Source organism: Aptenodytes patagonicus, chromosome 3 (assembly GCF_965638725.1).
Source record: "Aptenodytes patagonicus chromosome 3, bAptPat1.pri.cur, whole genome shotgun sequence".
Lineage (NCBI taxonomy): Eukaryota > Metazoa > Chordata > Aves > Sphenisciformes > Spheniscidae > Aptenodytes > Aptenodytes patagonicus.
The window spans coordinates 107656478-107677430 of NC_134951.1; the positions used below are offsets into that span (position 1 = coordinate 107656478).

General features: G+C 36.0%; 1 protein-coding gene across 1 annotated transcript in view; it reads right to left on the reverse strand.

Moving 5' to 3' along the window:
• The window catches only part of USH2A (usherin), a 405495-nt gene that overhangs the window by 339912 nt on the left and 44630 nt on the right, over positions 1-20953 (reverse strand). Inside the window, exons 8-10 of the mRNA XM_076334572.1 lie at positions 20474-20567; positions 10927-11126; positions 10000-10126 (exon numbers count right to left, since the gene is read on the reverse strand). Of these exons, the coding sequence (XP_076190687.1) occupies positions 10000-10126; positions 10927-11126; positions 20474-20567 (421 nt within the window). The remainder of the gene's footprint in view (positions 1-9999; positions 10127-10926; positions 11127-20473; positions 20568-20953) is intronic.

A 20953-nucleotide genomic window follows, 5' to 3' on the forward strand; every position in this document is an offset into this window, starting at 1 on the left:
CACATGTGAAAAGCAACTCTGAGTTTAATCCTAAATGAAGAAAAATACCTACTCTAACACATACCTGTAAAAGAAACATTTTGTTAGCGATCACAGAATACTCAGATTACAGAATAGCAAGTATTGTATAAAGATACCTTATTAGCACTCAAACATGTAACTCATACCGAAAAAGGTGCTAAAGTTACTCCAAAAGCTACCACTTGAAGGAAAGCATTACAGGCAAAAAGTTGTCTTCAAAAAGTGCAAAGCATATCAAAATAAGGAAGCTAAATAAGAGAGGATAACCACCACCAAATTTTAAAACCAGAATAAGGCAATATAAAAATCAGCTTTCAATGAGCAATATGCTTAAGGCATGAAGGAAAACAATATATTTTTCAAATGTCAGAAACAAAGGAAGACTACCAGAGAATCAGTGAGGGCAATAAATAATTAAGTGGTATGATTAGCAGATTGGGATTGGACATCAGAACTTTTCACTAAGAGGGAAGTGCAGCATCAGCAACAGGTTGCCCAGAGGGAATGTGGAATCTCCATCCCCAGAGGTATCAAGACTCATCCAGACAAAATCATGACTGACTGGATCTAGCACTGACAACAATCCTACTTTGAGCTGGAGCAGATAACCAACTAATGCTTCTATGATTCTGTGTAGCATTGAGAAAAGATAGAACCACAACAGAGATTGCAAAGAAAGTATTTCACAGCTGTTCACTATGAAAGAGGTGTTACCATCCTATATTAGGAATGATTTTCAAGACTGGTTTCAAACCAAAGTGTCAGAAGGAAAAGGTTTTAGCAAAATCTCATCTGTTGAAAAGTCACTGCACGAGTCAAGAGTTCTAGATGAACTGAAATATAAAATTACTGAGTTATTAATTGCTTAAATCAACCTCAGTAAAAGAGGAATAAAGTTATAAAAGTTACATCAATCTCCTTAAAAGGCTGTAAGGAAGCTTCTGAGATCTACAGACTAGTAGCCTTTTTCTGTACAGAGCGAATTAATAGAAATGAAAACATGACTTTGATATATTGGAAAAGATTGGTACTTTTTTTGCAAAGAAAAATCATGCTTCGTGATTCTATTGCATTTCTTTAAGTCAGCAACATCTGGAAATATTGCACGTACTGAACCAAATGGATGATCAAAAAGTCAAATTAATTTCTACATCAAGTAGTACAAACTTAACGCCTGGGGAAAACCAATGCTGACTACAGGTAGACAGTGATGAGTCCAAAATCAGCTATTATCACTCAAGAAAGGAGCTGTTAAAGCTGCTCCATTCCCCCTAAAAACCATTTGAAAGCTCTGAGGCAGTTAAAAAGGCAATAGAAATACTGGAATTATTAGGAAAAGAACAGAAAATTATACAGAAAATGTCATTCTGTCATAAAAATCCATTGTGTATCAACATTTTGCACAATTTGTATATTTGTTTACCCTGTCTAAAATAAAAGAGGTCAGAGAGTGAGTAAAATAAGCAAAGATACAGATGAAAAGAGACTAAAAAAAGACTTTTCAGTTTGGAAAGATATTACTAAGATGAAGGGAATACATGCCTATAAAATCATGAATGGCTTACAGAATGAATATTCATTATTTCTCACAATATAAGAAGGAGACAACACCCAGGAAATTATCAGAAAGCAAACTTAAAAGAATGAAAAAGTACTTTTTCTATACACTTCATGTGTATAGAAAAATACTTTTTTTTTTTGAGGTGCATTAGAAAAATGTGTTAGATTTATTCTGTATGTGGACACCAAACATGACAACTCAGACGAAACCCCCGAGCTCGGCTCAGGTAGTCCCAAAACCATAAATAACTGGAATCTAGAAAAGTATATCACAGAAGGATCATGCTTCTTAACACCAGCTTCTGGTAACTATCAGAGAGGATACTGTGCTAGATGAAAGTCTCATTTCATCCAGTCTGGCTGTTCTTATCATAAATACATGGAAAACCAAGTCTAACTGTGAGCAGATGATAGCCATTTCCTAATAGAACAAGTGAAATGTGTAGATTACTGAGTGCTAAGATTTTGTAGCAATCTTTTTTCTGCATTATTGATTCTTCACAATTTTTCTTTATTTCACATTTGATGTCTCCTTTCTATGTGTTGTGTTTTGAACTTCCGCATTTACTTCTCCTTTACTGATTTTAGAATATCTTCAGCATAATTTTAAGCATCAAGCTATTACAAGAAGCAGTAATTTCCATCCCATTCAGTTGCAGAAAATTTATGTCCCAAAACTTTCTCTTAATAGGGTAAAAAATTATGCCAGAAGAATAAATATAACTCTTCAGAATGAGGGAGAAATATCTGGCCAAATTCAAATTTTCTCCAGGAACCAGCCAATTAAACCATTTGGAGATCTCTCTATATAAATTTCCTCCTACCTTGCTGTCACGTAGAAAAGAGTTTTCCATCTGTAATCAATACAAGTGGCAACTGGTTTCCTGGTTCTAAAAAGAGTGAAAGTCTTTCATGGCAGTTAGAGGAAGGTATAGGAAACAAAAGTTTTTGTTAGAGAGGGAGGCTTATCAGACCGCTTCTTAATAGATCTGAAAATAGGTTTCTAAGTACTAGTTTAGAGGATCTGTAAATAATCCACTGACATTCTTCCATAATACTGATTTCAAAGCCTTGTGAAAAAAAAGTCAAGCAGAGAAAAGACATTCTACAGACAAGACAAAAAGGAGCCTCTGATTGTATTCACAAATTACTATTTTGTTTTTGTCTTAGCTATAAGTGACTAGAAATCTTTCTCTTCTGCTTCTTCAGCCATTTTGTGTCAATATAGGATATCCAGATGAAAGATATCTATTGAAGTTTAGCCTCTGGAATACAGAATAACAAATTCAATTATATAACTCCACTTTAACCCTGCCTTCTATAGTTAGCATGGCATTATAAGAGACATGAATATCAGCTAAGGGAAAATATGCCACTGTAATGCACCCCATATTACACAGTTTTTATCCTTCATATGCTGCATACGCTTCAAGTAGCTGTGCAGAATTTTAGAGAAAAAGTTGAGAAATATGCTCCAGATAAAAATAGTAGATGGAGGGATAAAAAAGCAGTTAAAAGTACTTGTAAAACTGGAAAGGTTTGTAGGGTTCTGTAATTGCCTGCCCTGGATGCTAAGCTCTTCAATGTTTTCAGTAGCAGACTCTGAAGACAAAAGAGAGGATATGCTTACAAGCCTCACAGATCACCCCAGCTCAGGATGCACAGCCAGCACCATCATGACCCCGAGGGCACCAACCAGCCTTAATGGCCCTGAGCAGCCTCACCTGGGGCCTCCACTCACACCCCCTACCCACAGCCCAGGAGCTCCAGATAAGCTCCAGTCTGGGCATCTGCACCTCGCCTGGGCTATGCTGCAGTTGTGCCTGTCCCCTGCCTCCTGGAGGGATCCCTTGGACGTAGGCTGCAGCCATGTCTTCAGCCCCATCTACTGCTGGCTCCAGACTGGACTCCCTGGATGGACCCTGGACCTGATTTATCACTTTGCCTTGTCTGGGGTTGTCAATGGACTCTGTTATGAGCACTTGGCCATGTTTCAACGCTGCGGGACTCTGCCCTGGTCGGGGTGGGCACTGCCGTGCTTGGGATCACCCTCAGCGGGTTGATTTTCAACATTGCATTTACTCTTTGCGCAAATATTCTAAAATCAGTAAAGGAGAAGTAAATGCAGAAGTTCAAAACACAACACATAGCAAGGAGACATCAAATGTGAAATAAAGAAAAATTGTGAAGAATCAATAATGCAGAAAATAACCTGGAAGTGATACTGGGCCTCCACAAATTAAATATGAACAATATGACATTTACCTTTTCTGGAGTGGTATAATTCTGTGATGTACTAAAAAGGAATCTCATATTTAAGACATGAGAAGGAAAGGTAAGGCTTCAGCTCAAATAGTTGAAAGGTACAACACACAAATTAGAAAAAGTACAGTAAAAAGCAATAAAAAAATAGCTTTAAAGAACTGGAATTTTAGCTAAAAGAGAAAAGCAAAATTAAGGTACATATGCACTCTCAAGTTCATAAGAAAATTGGTTATTGCATGAATTTAGGAAAGAAACTAATAATTGGGCTTAATTTGGGGAAAATTTGGCTTTAAAAATGGGAAATAAAGAAAAATAATATCTTTAGTTTCTCTGTACAGACAGAGAAGCACCAAAATAACCCAGAAGCACTGTGAAATGCTTGGCAATGGATACTGTTACAAAGAAGTTGTACAAGCTGACAAATATTTATAAGGCTGCAGAAATAGGTGTACCACCGGTTAGAATATGGAAGTCTACATCAAAATGGGTAGAACAAACCATTTCCATAACTACATAAAAACCTAAGTGAATTATGAAGCAAAGTGGTTGGTTTTGTTATTACTATTATTATTTCTGTAAATCTAGCTTACTCCGGAAACAATGGCATCATTGAAAATACTGGTAGCAATTAATATTTAAAGGTTTTGTTAACCAGGATTTCACCAGTTGTGCACTGGAGATATTACTGAACCCTCCCCTCCTCCCCCCAATCCAAATGCTATCTGTCATTTAAAGAAATAGACTTTATTTATGCTGGTTATAGAAGAGCAGAAAGCAATGTGTTCTCCTGTTGCTTATGCCTGAGAGGCCTGGTTCTGACCCAAACAGCAAGCAGACAGAAACAGCCCATCTATTAACATGACCATCTTGGTACTAAATCACTTATGGAAAAATATCTGTCTAGATTGTTCACTACGAAAATGAGTCTAGCCGAGCATTACTACCAAGTGGTGGTGTATCTTGGGACCTCATAATTACAATTGTTATTTGATACAGAAAATCACTGATGCTGAGTTGGCATATATCCCTTGTGTCATTTATAATTTACGTATGAAATACACATTAGTCCCATATTCCTGAATATAAACGGTTATAAAAAGTATGCAAGCAATTTCCTCCTGCACAAATCACAGCTACAGCATCATTGTCCTTAATCAGGAAGCAGACTACTTGAGATTTCTGAATTTTAGATATACCGAGCAGTTCATACTGTTTAGACTGTAGTGATACCATTCTTTAACTGGGGGACACTTTAATCTAACTCATCACATCTAGAATCACAAATTCAAAGAGAAGCCTGTTCAGGAACCCTCCCAATGTCCAGTTACTAAACCGATATAAGGACTTAAGAAGACATTTAAGTACCCAGGACAAAGGGTGACATACTCCAAAGAATTGTCTTAATTATTGTTTAGGGTACAGCAATAGCTGTCATTTAATAGATACATGTACATGTATCAGGGTCTCAGAAATATATCTTCTGACTACTTAAAATCTTGTTGACCATATGTATTCATAAAGTATAAAATGGAATTTGCTGAAAAAAATAGCTGGCCTAAACCTTTCTGAAAGTTAAAACCATCTTTTTCTCCTTGGATATCCCTATAATTTCAAATAGCTATTCTTTGGTGTCTGTAATAGAAGAAACATACTGCCAGAAACGTAATCAGGAAGTCTCTCCAATTCTGGAGAATAAATATGAGATGTGGCTTGATGTTACTAAATAAAAAACTAAAGCTGACACTTTCTAAGTTTCTTTTACCAAAGTTAACTTCTGGTTTTGAAGCCCAAAACACATGACAAAAAACCCTTTTGCCATTGGCTGAGTCATTACTAATTTCAATTATTTACTCTCTACCAGGACAGAAGCACCTTCCCTTGACCAGCTGGCAACGCCCTAAAACTTACATTTTAAGACCCATGGGTATATTTAGTTCCCGCATGAAATTCTTTTTGTTCATCCTGCCGTTGCTGGCTTTGCAATTGATGGGTACAGATCTCAACGTTCTGCCTTTTTGATATAAATGCTAATCATATACTTCTCACTACCTTCTTACTTGATGCAAATCTGGCAAGGACCCCGGCATCCAGGTGAACGCAATCTCAGGAAGCGGGAGCGGGGAGCAAGGGGGTTGAGGACTTCTATTTTCTTTTCCTTTTCTTCAGTTTAGGAAATGAGAACTGTAAGGTGTGCAGGCTCACACACATAGGTTAATGGTCTGACCACCAAATACCTGAGAGTATTCTCAGTACGTCAGCTTTGGGAACTGAAAATTGAATAAGCAGCAGTAATGAAGTTCCTTCTCACTCCCCTGCTATCTCTTCTTGTCATTGCATATGATGACTTTCAAAAGTCAGTAGCTTTCTCCTACTTCTGCTCAAAATGTAAAATGAGGTGTTTACCCTCTGCCCGTGACACTCCAAAGAGTGAGCGTGGACCAAATCCCCAAAACAACTTGAGAAACTATCACAGAAAACCAGCATTTCCATGGTATCAAACCCACCAGAAATGAAGTCGTGGAATTATTTAACAAAAAGCTCATTTTCCTTCATTTTAGCAATAAGATTAAAGGCATTCCATGAAGGGAAATCCAGGATTCAGAATACACACAGTGTTTCATAACTCGATTTTTTATGGGCTCTACTATGCACATGAGCTTTTCATTGACACATTTGCATCCTTTCTATTCCTTAGTCTATTTGATATATCTGTTGACTGAAATGCCCTTAATTAACTGCTTTACCTATGTTCTTTTCCTTGTAACACACATTCCAGTTATTTATTTATTGCCAATCACAATAAATGGGTTGAAAACTGTGTAGGTGGAAAAATGAGAACAGGGGAACGCTCATTCTAATTTTAGATCAAAGAATTTATCAACTCAGAAGTAAAATTATCAGAAATAAAGATTCTACTTTGGTTTAAAATACGTATGCATACACAGCTATTAGCTAGCTTTTCCATTATGTATGAAGAAAATGAAATCAAACATTCACAACTCTGAGGGAAAAAATGAAGAAATTCAAAAGAGCAATATTTAGGGAGCACACAGAAAGGTGAAATCTGAAGCCTGTTCAAAAGCTTACTTGGCAGCACTGGAATCTGTTTTCATTTGACTCCTTAGAGAAAACAGTAACTAACATTTTGTTCATCTTCATGCCTTAGAAAGAGTTTTCTTGCAACATGAGACAATACAGCTGCCACCTTGACAGAAGGCAATTAAGCCTTTGCAACTCTGAATATCCTCTGCAGTAACGTACAGCTTCTTTGCACCAATAAGTATATGATACATATTTATTTGCATGTTAAGAGTAAATTTTTAAAAATCAGCAAAAGCTGAGTAAAGAAAGATGCCTCATTTCACTGAGACCAGAATGGTACTTCCAAAGGCTAGGTAAAAGCAATAGCAGCACTTTCAGCTTTGCCTAGAAACAAATGCCCTGGAAAAGAGTGCTTTTTTTCACGCCATTATATATGGCATATTATAATAGAATCATGAAAGGACTACAAACTGCTGTGCCTGATTGAATATGTAAGCATTTGTAGAGCAGTCTGGGTAAAAAGCAGCACAGGAAAATGAGTCAAGGACTGTGGTATAAGGGCCAGAAGAAATTAATCTCCAGCTCTCCATACAGAACAAGAATGATCACATCAGCAGTATTCTGGCAGAATTTTCTCATGTGTGAATGGTTAGGGAGAAGGGAAGAAGGCAGCCAATTCTTCTCTCACTCTCATAAAACTCAGGCACCTCAAATAATTCATCTGGACTTTCTGATTGTTTGAAATATTTTGTGACATACGTTCACAAAAAGGATGCAACCAACACGTATCTTTTCTACACTGATTATATGTCAATAACCCGCAGAGAAGTGGACAAATTTTATCAGGCTGTAGCAATTCTCTCTCCTGTACCCACCAGTCTCAAGGGAAGACCTCTCTGCAAAAAAGGTCTAATGAACTGCTCACAGATGCACTGCTACACCACTCTTCTAAAATCCCACTCATTACGATAAGCCATAAAGTTATAACTTTGAAGTCTTTAATATGTTAGTTCGCACTTTAGAATACAAATGAAGTTACACATTGGTCCGTAAGTGGGCATGGTCTACAGATGTACGAGAACTGAGAACCTATGCAAGGGAGAAACGCTACGCACCTACACGCATTTCTCACCAAGGGTACAGTGAAATAGGTGAACAGAACAAGCATAAAGTTTCCATGATCAGTCCAAAGAACTGAGATGGGAGTAACAGTGTTACAGTGAGCTCTTCTACCCATCCTGTAAACTGTCTACATTAATAATACTTCATTTGATAAGTAAATATTCTTTCTGTGTGATTCAATAGATTAATTTGTGATTCAATGGATTATTTTTGGAACTCTATACCTCTTGGAACTTAGTAACACAACTGGCACTTTGCAGAAAGAAAAAAAAATCTTGACGAACTGCAGAAAATGGTAAGTTAAACAGTAAAAGTGTATTCTGCAGCATTTTTGGCATATTTCCTTGAAAATTATCATTGTGATGTGACAATTAATTTTCATGAGTAGAGTCCTTATTCCTTACAATTCCATCTTCCACAGGTCAAATCTGGAAACACTTCCTTCAATGATGCCTTCCTATTTCACGTAATTCATTTCAGCCTTTAGTCCCCAGCCTTATTAATCTATTCTTTAATGCCTGTTAATCATTTCTTCCTGCTCTGCTTCTACTGCAGCAGTCAATTGATGCTTTATTGAGCAATACAGTCGCCCCCATTTCTCCCATTTTATCTCCCCGTTCATACTTTCATAGTCAAGCTTGATCAACATTCTTGTATATTTCACTATAAAGCAATGATTCCTGTAAACTATTCTTCCTCTGATTATTAATCACAACTAAAGTTGTTTTAGGTTAACATTTCACCACAAACGATGGACATGCAAATCAGCATTTGCTTTCATTTTTCTTATACCTAACTACCTAACTTCCTATACCTAGTCCTAACACGATATCTGTGTTTTTCAAGTTTTTTTTCATTTCTGTGATGCTGGCAAAAAGTATCATCTTCAGAAGACAAAAAATTACAAATTAATTTTTATTTGTACTACAGGGGATTATTTTAAAAAACACATTGTGCTAAATTTGCATATCGCTCAGCATATGCACCGATGCACGAGTCCTGTGAAGGTACACTGAGTCAAACTGGGCAGGTATTTGTACCACTATAGAACCAAGGATGAAAATACAACAGGATCCACAAGACCTTACTGTTAAATAAAATGCAATAACAAGAGACATATGAAAAATGCTAGAGATTGTTTTATGAAAAAGTTTGGAAAAAAGAAAAGATGGGAAATGTGGCAACAAGCTGAAGAAGTTCTATCTCAATTCCCTGTAGAACAAGTTGTACCTGTTAAAATATGTTTCAGACAAAGAATTTCCTAATTCCTAACAAAATTTGGATTTTGGCAATGGACAGGACATATGTGAATAGAACATGAGCCGCAATATATCTTTAATGTATGTTCAAGACTTCAGTCACTTTTCCTGCTTTTTTTCGACATGCATGTTTTGAAAGTTAGATTTATTATCGGACTATACGTCTTGCACGTCAATGAGGTCCATAGGCTTAAAAAGTATAGCTGATGGTGTTCTCTTTTCAGCACTGCTTTGTGGGTTTCTTTTTTCTTTTAAACGAACTTTATGAATTAAAAGGGAGATCAATCCTTGTCTTATTACAGGGAAAACTAGCTTAATTTTAGTTCAGTTTCAGACTCAGCTTATTGCCTGAATTTTCAAAATCTGTTAGTAATTTTTCAGACAGTATCAAGACCTTCAAAAACACTCAAAACCTGGATGTTTCAACATTACTGAGTGCACAGGTACCTGTTAGTATCCCAAAACTACTATTCACTTCCAAAAATTCATACAGCATCTTTTATGTCTGTTGCTGATCTAGATGAAGAACTCTTCAACAGTACATCTCAAATTGCTTTCTGTGTTTTCTCGGCTTTCAGTCTCTGGTGTAAGTCAATTATCATTTTGAAAAGACTGAACTTAAGCATTTTTTATAAAGTAGTTACCATCTAAATACACTTCGTAAAATCCTACTGCTGTCTACCCAGCTGATTAAAATGTTTTGTCATTTTTCTGTATTGAGGCTACTTACATTATCACACAGGAGGCTCTTATTTTTGGTGCCTGTTGCATAACAGTCACAGGGTTTGCAAACATCGATGGCTGAAAGATCTGCACCTGCTTGTCTGTAATGGAAATCCTTGCACAGCTCACAGTTCCTTCCTGCATGAAAGAAAGGTTATGCATTATGGCTTCCAATTCATTAAAATTAGCTGTATAATTCAAAATTAAAGACTCTATTCCTTTGAGAGAATTCGATAATTTTCAGGACGTCCATTTTAATGCACCTTTCATCTCTACCTGCCAATTTAGTGATCCAGAGCATATGAAACAATGAACCTGTTACAAACTATGTTTTACTCCATTAAACTTCCATCTGTTATATAATACCACACTTATATAAAAGCTGTGCCATGCAAATGCCTATACATTTTTTGGAAAAATTATCGTTGAACCTGAAACTTTTCTTTTTTCCCTTTACTAGACAAAGCCAAGAAAAAATGAAATAGAAGAGAACTGTTTAAAAAAAAAGTATTCAAATATATCCCTTACACAGAATAGAAACTTTTACTCAATAAGCAAGAAACTGACATTAGAGCAAAATTTGACATTTTTAATATGTAATCTGTTAAACTGGTTCTATTAGAAAGACGATATTCTGGATTTAAATGCTCTAGTACATGTAATGGAAACAGCTTTGAAACTATATGTTCTAATTACTTATTAGATTGTGTTTTGCACGGAAGATTTTATACCAGATTGGATCAAATTTTAGCAGCATTTTCCTGTAGCTTAAGTGTTGACACAATTGTAATTACTGCACTATCTGGATAGTTCAAAAATACATACACATGAGAATTTATCGGAATGTCAGCCATCGAGCATTACTCATTTCAGCTGACGCAAGACTTAGCCAAAAAGTGACGTAAAACAAGCAGTCCATTCTCTTTTGTGTGACTTACCGGCTGTGTTGTGTTGACAGTTATCACACACTCCACCACTGCCTCTGTAGTGCTCCTGAGGAAAAGGGTCCATTGCTAGGTCATAGTGGCAGCTTACTGCATGGCTGTAACATTGACAAGGTTTGCAATTATAGGCATGAACTTGGTCACCTGGACGAAAAGGCTTGTCATTGTACAATGGCAAACAGCGATCGCACTGAAATAAAAAAGAGAAAACACTATTTCTTTAGCTTACAAGAACACTATTATGCTCTCTATATTCACGTTTCGTTCTATGTGCTCTCCCCCATTTAAATATTAAAAATATTGGTTTTAGAAAAGTAAGAAAGCATATAGGGAAATAACAAAACCATCTTTTTTTTTTTAATCTTTTTAAGTTACTTCAACAACAGATTAAAATCAAGGAAGGTGGGCAGAAGAATAAAATTTTAAGTATTTAGATACCCACAGGCTAACGTCCTGAGATTCAGATTTAGTTAAACCTCTAAAGATGCAAAATGGTGCCTACTGTGTTTGAGGCACAGAAGACATATTCACCTAATGCATCCATTTGGATGCATTTTAAACAATCTCTGTTATTCTAGTTTGTAGTATTGTAGTAACTGTAGTTTGTACACTTACCATTTGACCTTGTGAGTGAAACAAAAGGCCTCCTATGGCCAAATATGTGATGTTGTACAGACTATCTGAAATATCAGCACTTAATGTGCATTTATCTCATGAAATTTTCAAGAAAGAAATTTTAAATAGAAAACACAAATCTCTACACCTATTAATCTCTGTCAAGTTATATTTTAAATATGACACCAATGCAATACTAGGATACCAGGTACATTGTTTAAAGAAAGACCTAAACAAACTATCTTGTTTTCCTCCATTCTTTTCAAATTTATTAGATACAAAGACTAACACTATTCAAGTACTTAATTAGCTTAAATCCAAACCAGTAAAAATATTTTTAAGTAGTTCAGGAGCACCTCAGAAGCTCACTTTTTATTTGGATGAACTCACAATATTACCTTCTAAGTAGAGCTTTGTGAAGAATGTGAAGTTGGAATAATCTTCAGTTCATAATAGACTCTACAAAACTTCAAGGAGAAAATTTATTGGGCCTACTGGTTCATCAAGAACTAAAAACAAATTGGATTTCTTAAGGTTAATGAATGGATAGCATTTTGGGCAATTACATTCTCTTTATGATAACCAATCCAACCAGTTTTTGTGAAATTGTCTCAAAGAATGGTACATGTTGGCACTGGAGAGATGTTTGTTTAGAAGAATTTTTTTAATTTAACTGGCATTACTAAAAGTCCGTTACCAAAATACTGGTGCCTTAATGGATCTAAGAAACAAAAAATATTGCAATTATAATTTCCATCTTTCAGAAGGAATTGAAATGCTTCAAAATAAGTTGCTTCTGTGAAGTATTTGGACAATTTCTTTCTTCTTAAGTTCCAGAAGTGTGCTCATCTTTCTTCATGTCTACTATTCCAAGCACTATTATAATTATTTATGCCCAGTGTGCCTACATCACCTACGCACTGATCATTAGGAAACTATACTGAAGTTTCTAAACTGTTTCACTAACAGCTGATGCTGGGAAAGCATCAACTGTGAGTAAAATGAACTGAATTAGAAAAGATAAGGTTAAGATAGTCCAAGAATTGTGGAGCAGTCCCAACTCATAACAAAAGCAACTTGGGAGAGAAAAATGAAAGCATAAGAATTTATCTGCTGAAATTTAGTTTTAATTAACAAAATTAACAGTAAGGGGTAAGATAACAGTAGCCACTGCACTTTTTTGCAATCTTTTAAAAACAAAGCAAAACAACAGAAAACGACAACATCACCACAGTGAGAGAAAAAGGAGGTTTCAGGATGAAAATTAGCAGGGCTTCACCTGAGACCTTGAACTCTGACCTTTGTTTATCAGAAGAATCACTGCCTAATCGTGATTAGCCCAGTAAGTACACAGAGGGGAACGCCTTGACCATAACTGGTACACAAGTTACACAGCTTAAACTTATTCAAGTCCTTCCCTCATTCACATCCATCTTTTCTCTCTCTAGTCACTCCCTTTGTCTCTACATTGAGGAAAATCAGCATTACACAGCACCAGCAACACGAGACAAGAGTGTTCATTCAGGCATTGCACAACTTGGGAAGCGCAAGAAAGAAACCCGAGCTCCCAACCAAACCATCCCACAGATGCAGCTTCCTCCTCGCAGCACGTCTACGGAAATACGTCCTCCTTGATAGGAAAACAGTACAGGAATAGCTACCAACCTGCCAGACCTGAATTTCCATTTGTGTGTGGCCAGCCAAATGGTGGCTGAGAGCATTCGTCACTTCATTTCAGATTTAATCTTAGATCAGTTACTTATGCACACCTGTGCTTGCACCTATTGTTAAATGACACACAAGCACTAAGGAGTAAGAGAGAAAAAGATGGCATTTGACTACATAGCACGGAGCCTCTTTGAACCATGTCTCTTGTTCTGTGACTTTTAAAACTTTGGCAAAACTTTTTAAAAGCCTTGGCAAAAAAGTAGTCACTCAAAAGTTGGCAATGACTGTGAAACAATTGCTGTTCTAGCAGTTGTCACACCTGTATGCATTAAAAATGTGCACTGGACCCCCACCTCATCCTGCTGAGTTTGTCACACCTTTATTAGGTTAAGAATTGCATTTAACTTCCAGACCTGCTGTGTTTAACTTTCACTTTTGGTAGCATGATGATGTACATATGGCAATCTTCAGATCTTCATTCACCAAATGTAAACTCTGCATTTGTCCAAAGCACAGTTGTTGAGATTTTCAAAGGTATCGAGAAATTCAGGTTTCGATTCTTGGCTACCACGTGTAAAAAGGATAGGTAAATTCCCAAAAAGCCTTTGACAAATCTGAACAAGGTCTAGCGGTAGATTTACAAAGAATGTTAATTCTTGACAAAACAAGCCTTTCTCCATAACCGTAAAACCCACAAACGTGCAGAAGTCCTTATTCTCAGTTACATCAGAAAACATGTTAAATATATGGCTTTCCCTATGGACAATAACAAACATGTCCTCTTGATATATAGTATCTGAACCACTCACCTTCTGTGAAAACAGTTTTCTGAGAAAACATTACATGGAGCCAGATGGTCAAAATACCTAGCTCATCTTGGCCCACTTCATTAGACTAAAATTATGATTAAAAACTTATTTCCAATAGTGAATTCAAGAATTTTTTTACTAAATTATTAAAAACTTACCTTCTCAAAATTCCTGAATCCACCACACTTACGGAAAGATCACCAGTGACTTCAGCCTAAGCCTTTACGTGCCAAGTTCCTTAGTAGTCACTAAGAATGCTGAGGACAGTGCCTCTGAAGAAACAGTCAACAAGTATTCAAAGAAATACTTCAGAAGGCAACAGTAACAATACTTTAAGACTTGCAATAAGTCATGATCAACTAGAACCTTCTGTTCCAACACTTTTAAAATATCCAGCTGCTTGCCTCTGGGTGGCATCCTTTTTTTTTTTTTTAATGTTATGTGGAATTTTTTCCTTTTTTTCTTTTGCTAACCTGTGTAGGAGTTCCTATCTCACACCCGTCAAAGTTCAGTTGCAATAACCAGTGTACATACACACCTATAATACTTATATTATACATATGCTTCTATAATATACATGTCATTAACAGTACACAGATTTAAAAATCAGCTGAAATTATATCAAGATTAGAATGCCACTTTCTCAGGCATTTTGAAACGCTGTCTTGTCTTTGAAAAACTCCATTATGTGTATCACCCAACCATGTTTGTTTATGCTGCCCTGTAAGTGTTGACTATAATAGGATAGTTAATCACATACTATTTTTTCCTTCCTACAAGATCCCAGTCTGTACCCAAATGGACAGTGTGCTTTCACTCCATTTAGCTTCATTAGCCAAATAAATATGGCTTCTAGGCAATATCTATGCCAGTGTAGCTTAGCCCTGCACCGAAGACAGTCATCTTAATTTGCCCATGGCTTTTCCTCAGCATCCTCACTACAGCACTTGACTATATATCAAGACCACATGTTAGCAGAGCTTTGAACCGTATCTGTCTCTTGTGAACTCCCCAAAGACCAAAGAACTTTTAGACTCAAAAGCCAGGTTTTATTAGGGGGGAAAAAAAAAAGCTAGAACACACTAAGTGACTCCAAGTGACTAAGGAAGACAGAACAGAAATGAAGAGTGTCTTATGGGGTTCCATTGTAACACTCCATGTACCTTAAAAGGATGCAGCATAATTTTAGAAACTAAGCACAGAAGTAACAAATGGTTTACAAATACCATATGCCAAATAGCATTCTCAGAAAAGATACTACTGCTGCTTTGCAATGGCAAAGTGACTGACAAAGAACCTGACTGGCAAAGAACACAAGTTCTACCATTCTGAATGCCAGATTCCAATAATGGGACACAACTGAGATCTCAAACACTGGCACAAATGTTGTCAGGCAGCATAAGATATATTTCTACTCAACTCCTCTTTCATTTATGCTTTTTTTTGGTGAAGTTACTTGAAGCCACGCTAAGTCCTACAAAATCAAAGCGTATGCAACCACACTAATTCTGACAATCAGGCTGCTCAGTAAATTAATTCACACTTAAATTCTCCAGGATTAAAATTCAAAGCTCTTTTCAAATCAGGCATCCACTCCATCTAACTCTCACTTAGACTCCAACTCTGTAGGACTTCTGTAAAATAAAAGAGAAGGGGGCGGTATGTTTTGCAGCTGATGAGTTCGGCATGTGTTCTGTTCTACCAAAGCTCTGACTTGCTCGGGATATTAAATTGTAAGAGATCTTGTGTTTATTTTTCCCTCTTTCTACCTTGTCTATTTGGACTAAGCCTTTGAATTCCATTCTCCTGTAGTATTAGAGAGTGCTGTAGCCACAGTTACTAGATAGTCTAGGGTTAATTTCACTCTTCCGAGGAAGCTATTGCATGGGATTTTTTATTATTTTTTTTTAAGAATAGTTTTTTTGGACTTATATGGAATATGTGAAAAATTATAGAAATTCAATAAATATATGTGAAACTATGATTTACAAGAGCTACTTCCAACAACAGTGAAGCAACAGCCCAGTTGTGTCTCAGTTTTCTTTCACATTAAATGAAATAAATATCCTGCACAGTGGATAAGTCCCTGAAAAACCATTTTCAGACTGGAACAGCCTTCTTGATTTCTGAGAGGTAACAATGACAACCATAACGCTAGTTGCCATCTGCCTACCTCTTAAGTAAAACTTACAAATGTCAGATCAAAATGTATAAAGGATAATGACCACTTCACAATTCCTTTGGCATGTCACCACCTGTGCAACAAATCACGGAGGTATCTGAGCAACAAGTTCTTTCAGTATTTCAGCCATGCTTGTACACAAATTGTTTTAAAAGCCTGGATCTCTGAACTGTGAAATTACACCAGTTTTCCAGGGATGGATTCATGGACAAACCTATAACTTCCACAGACGTGTCAAAAGTTATCTAAAATTTTCAGGCAGGTGAGACTACTGAACTAGGTGCCTTTCTGCTTGCTGTTTCCTAAAACTCCAGTCAACCATCTGCCTACTTGATTTCCTTTGTTTTATTCTGATATAACCAGCTTCTGCCCAGGCCTATCCTCTGGATACACAAATTATGGCACAGAGCTTACCAAAAAGTGCATTTTTTGCTAGCTTGCTTGCTTCTGCAAGCTAGAAGTCTTTGTTATTAAGTGAGTGACCACTTACTACAGTTAATATTTACAGCTCCTCAGGTACTATGTGTCATTAATTCGAACATCTAACATGATGATACAGATTGACCTTTAACTAAGATTTAGACAGATTCTTCTGTAACAACATAAAAAGCCTTATTTATCCAATTCTTGGTAAATCAACAATGCCATATCCAGTTTTCAGACAGCAGATGTTTAAGACCATTAATTATCTGCACGGAAAACTCTGAAGACCTGAAGCCTTTACTGTATCCCGTCACACTCTCACTTCCATTCATACCCTCTCAAGCATTTATCAGAGTTGCTTTATTTATTTTAAATTCTATTTTCTATTATTATTTCTACAATTATTCCTGTATATTTTGCCATTACCTTTGTCTATTAAGTTCTGTATGACCGATTTAAAGGAGGCTCTGAGGCTGTAAGGTAAGGCTGACCTTGTTCGATTGTCTTCTTTTTTCATGGGCTGTTTCCGTTTTTTCATGTGACATCATGCAAAGTTTTTGAACATACTATTACTCATGTCTATAAATTAATCTTTGCATATAAATGTTACCAAAATCCAGAGTCTAACTCTTGGTGCCTCAGTTTCCATTTGTAAAAGGCAGAGCTATTTCCCAAAGCAGGACACAAGGCATTTACAGAACACTTTGTAAGTGAAGAAGCTGAACATTTTTTTCATAAGATGAGAGACAAGCTCTGTGAGGATTTATTTCCTCTTCTTTCTTAATCTGGTCTCTCAACATCTGCAAGTCCTTCTTAAGCATTCCCTTCTTCCCATCATTTCATATTTCATAGCAACATATTTCTTCATCAAAACAGAACTCAAAAAAAAAAAAAAAAAAAGAAATTCCATTTGGTATGTCAAATTTCATAACATGGTGATGCAAATAACTAAACTAAGATTTCCATTTGTAATGAATTATGCAAATTTTTAGATTCTGGTATTGCTTTGCTGCGCAACAGCTATCCAGATGTATACGCCAGATAAATTCAAGATGGTAATTTTAGTTGTATTAAGTATAAATGTGACAAGGACATACTCTGCCATATGTTAAGAGCTTGTCAAGGGATCTCTGATTTCTGGACCAAGATACTAAAAAAAACCCCAAACCAAAACCCTTCTTATACACCCTCAGTTGTGGTGACTGACTCACTGCTAGCACAGGACAAAAGTTAAGAAAAGACTGTTTGCTCACAGTGCAATTTTGTCTCAAAAAAATTTGCCCCCTCCCCCCCAAAAAAGTTTATATTTGGAAAGTTCCTTCATCAAATGCTTAATTGTATCCAAAATAGTAATAAAAAAATAATAAATGCCTAGTTCACTGGGGTGGGAGCCTGAGAAACATAGGTGCAGGTCTATAAGACAAGAGTTTTATCAATGCCAATGATAGTCAAAAATCAGTATGGACTTTGGCTTTGCTTTTAAGTTTTTGCCTTACAAAAAATCAAAACCTTTAAGTTGTTTGGATTTCATGTAAATCCTTGATAAAATTCAAGTAATTAGTGATATATTTGCAAATATTAATCCTATTTTATTACTACTTCTATTTTATTTCATATTGAGTAGATACTGACACGGTCATTAAAGAATGAGGAAAATAATTAAACAACCACCTTATTCTACTCTGAATTAATACAGTTAATTCAAGCATTTCAATTATAGTTACAATGCATATATGCAAAATCAAAAACGTGACGCTCGCTGGAACAACCCATTAACATCGACAAAAAATATCTGATAAGGCAGATAAATCATTAAAATGTATTTGGTTTGTTTTCACAAGGTAGCATAAGTCTTGCAAGAGTGCTTGGTGAACTTCCAGATCTTATTAAATATTTATAATTAATCCCTACAAAGTAACATTTCACAATGTGTGTTCTAATTAAAGAGACATTGTCAGTTTGAATTTTTTTTTTAATTTGACCCATCTAAAAACTTCAAATTTCTGTTCAAATCCCATTTAGACTGTAGATCCTACACTTCTGCTTAAAAAACTAGAAAACTTAGATCCCCTATGAAATTTTTACAAAGATCTTTCACATGATCGTAAGCGCAGTATCAAATGCACTCAGGTTAACACCTACTGCTCTGTTCTAGCAAGCACAGACTGCTTGGGAGTTTTTTGATGTGAGATTAGTCTCCCCTTTGCTACTGCTGTTGCTATTCCATAACCTCCTCTTAATTTTTAGAAAGCCTATTTCCAAAATGCTTAAATGTAGGCAAGGAACACAACACGTACTCATGATGGAAATCTAACATTCAGTGGGATTGTGGGATTCATTCTTTCAATGTAACTCATTCTTTCTTAACCTCATCTTCTTTTCTTTTTCTTTCTTGGTTTTTTTTGAGATAAATAATTAATCTAGGGACAGAATCTTTTCCATTTTTCTAAGCTCTCTTCTACATATTTCTCTAGAAGACCTTGACTTATACCAAATATCCCCATCTTGGTTCTCCCGTGGCCAAGAATTATAAAACTAGTAGGAAAATTGTAATTTTGCAACTTAGTAAGTTTCAACTACACACTACACTTCACAAAATCCCTCTTTATTGAGAAATGCTGTTATTAAGAGCAGAGCAAAGCAATGATAAGAATGTATTTTCTAGATTGTATCTAGATTTTTTAATATGGCCTTTTAATTAATTCCAAGAAACTTAACCTTAATATCGACTATCTGAAAATACAGAGCAGTAAAAAGTAATATTAAGTTTGTTCTGTTATTAGAACAATCATGTTGCTACTACAGATTATTTTAAAGAAAACCAAATGTCATATATGACTGTAAAAAGTATGGGAAATTGTTATTTCCAGGCTGTCCTTAAATAAATAAGGTCAAAGCTCAATTTTCAGTGTTTTAAAAAGCCACTACCCAAATCACTCCTTAGATCAAAATAATGAATAAAACCCCCCAGAAAAGAACTTCCAAATAAATATGTATAGGCATGTCTCAGTATTTTCTTAACTGTGATCAACTGTGCAAGAGACATTTAAAATCAAGTCCAAAATGTTTTAACTCTTCTTATGTTAGACATATTTTGTAAAACTGCATTAAAAGATCTCATTCTTAGCTGAAGTCAGAGACTGCAATCTACAGATGTCCCAAGTATCTACAGATGTTCCAAGTATCAGAAGGTAAATCTAAGTCAGCGTTTTACCTTGGATTAGGCATGCAGTTTTGAAGCAAATCTCCAAATTTTCTGCATTTACTGTGCTTTGGTTTGCGTCATGGAGCTGTCTTGGACCATTTGAACTGTTCCCTTTCAAATGAAACTAAATTGGAAGCTGAACTCCAGGACTGTGCCTACTGCGCTCCATCTACTGAATGGGTCTGGAGGCCATAGGACCAAACTAAAACTACTGTAGAGTAAAAAAAAAAAAAAAAAATCCCTGAAGCACACCTGCTGTGAACATTGGGTCTTCATTACCTTCTCGCTCTACAGATCATTTGATAGTTGATACAGCAGGCAGAGCCATAATCTTTGTCAGAGGCTGACAGTCTAAATTCAGGTTTCCATGTAATGTTTGAAAGTGGCATAATCCTCTAACAAGAAACCAAATCCCTGAACACAGCACTCCTAATGGTCTGTGGTGGAATGGCTTTTGGTGACGGGGGGGGTGGGGTGGGGAGAAGTTTTTTGTGTCCTTATTTTATGCACACCCTGCTATGGAAAGTTTCCCTATAAGACCTAGGACCACACTAACACACATACGCATACACACACTCTTTCCCAGGACTAAAATCCCAATTTTGAGGCTGTTCATAGGTGACGTAGATACTAACATTATTTCCTTCTGTATAGCTTTCCTTGACACACAGGCACCTATATGGTTCCATAGCTACGTCGCAATTATCAGCATGGCCATGACAATTACACCTGAAAGAACAATAGGCAGTGAAGAAAAAATTAAAACATGGAAACGCATCTGTCCAACAATATATAACATGGTCACAAAGACAATTTTGTGTATTACATAGTCTGGTTCTTTGTTAAGAACAAATAAACACCAAAGAGAATGTTCTTAAAGTGCTGTAACCTACAAAAGACTACTTTGCTCAACATATTTGTAAGTATCAATTGCTTTCCGAGAAAATAAAAACCAGCATGTAGTAGAGCTACTATATAATAGAGCTACTTATATAATACGTAATGAAAACTATATTTCAGTATATAATATTAATATGTAAAACTTTACTAAATAAATGGCAATTACTCATCAATATTAAGCCTTACAGTGTGGCTATAGTTTTTCAAGAAATCTT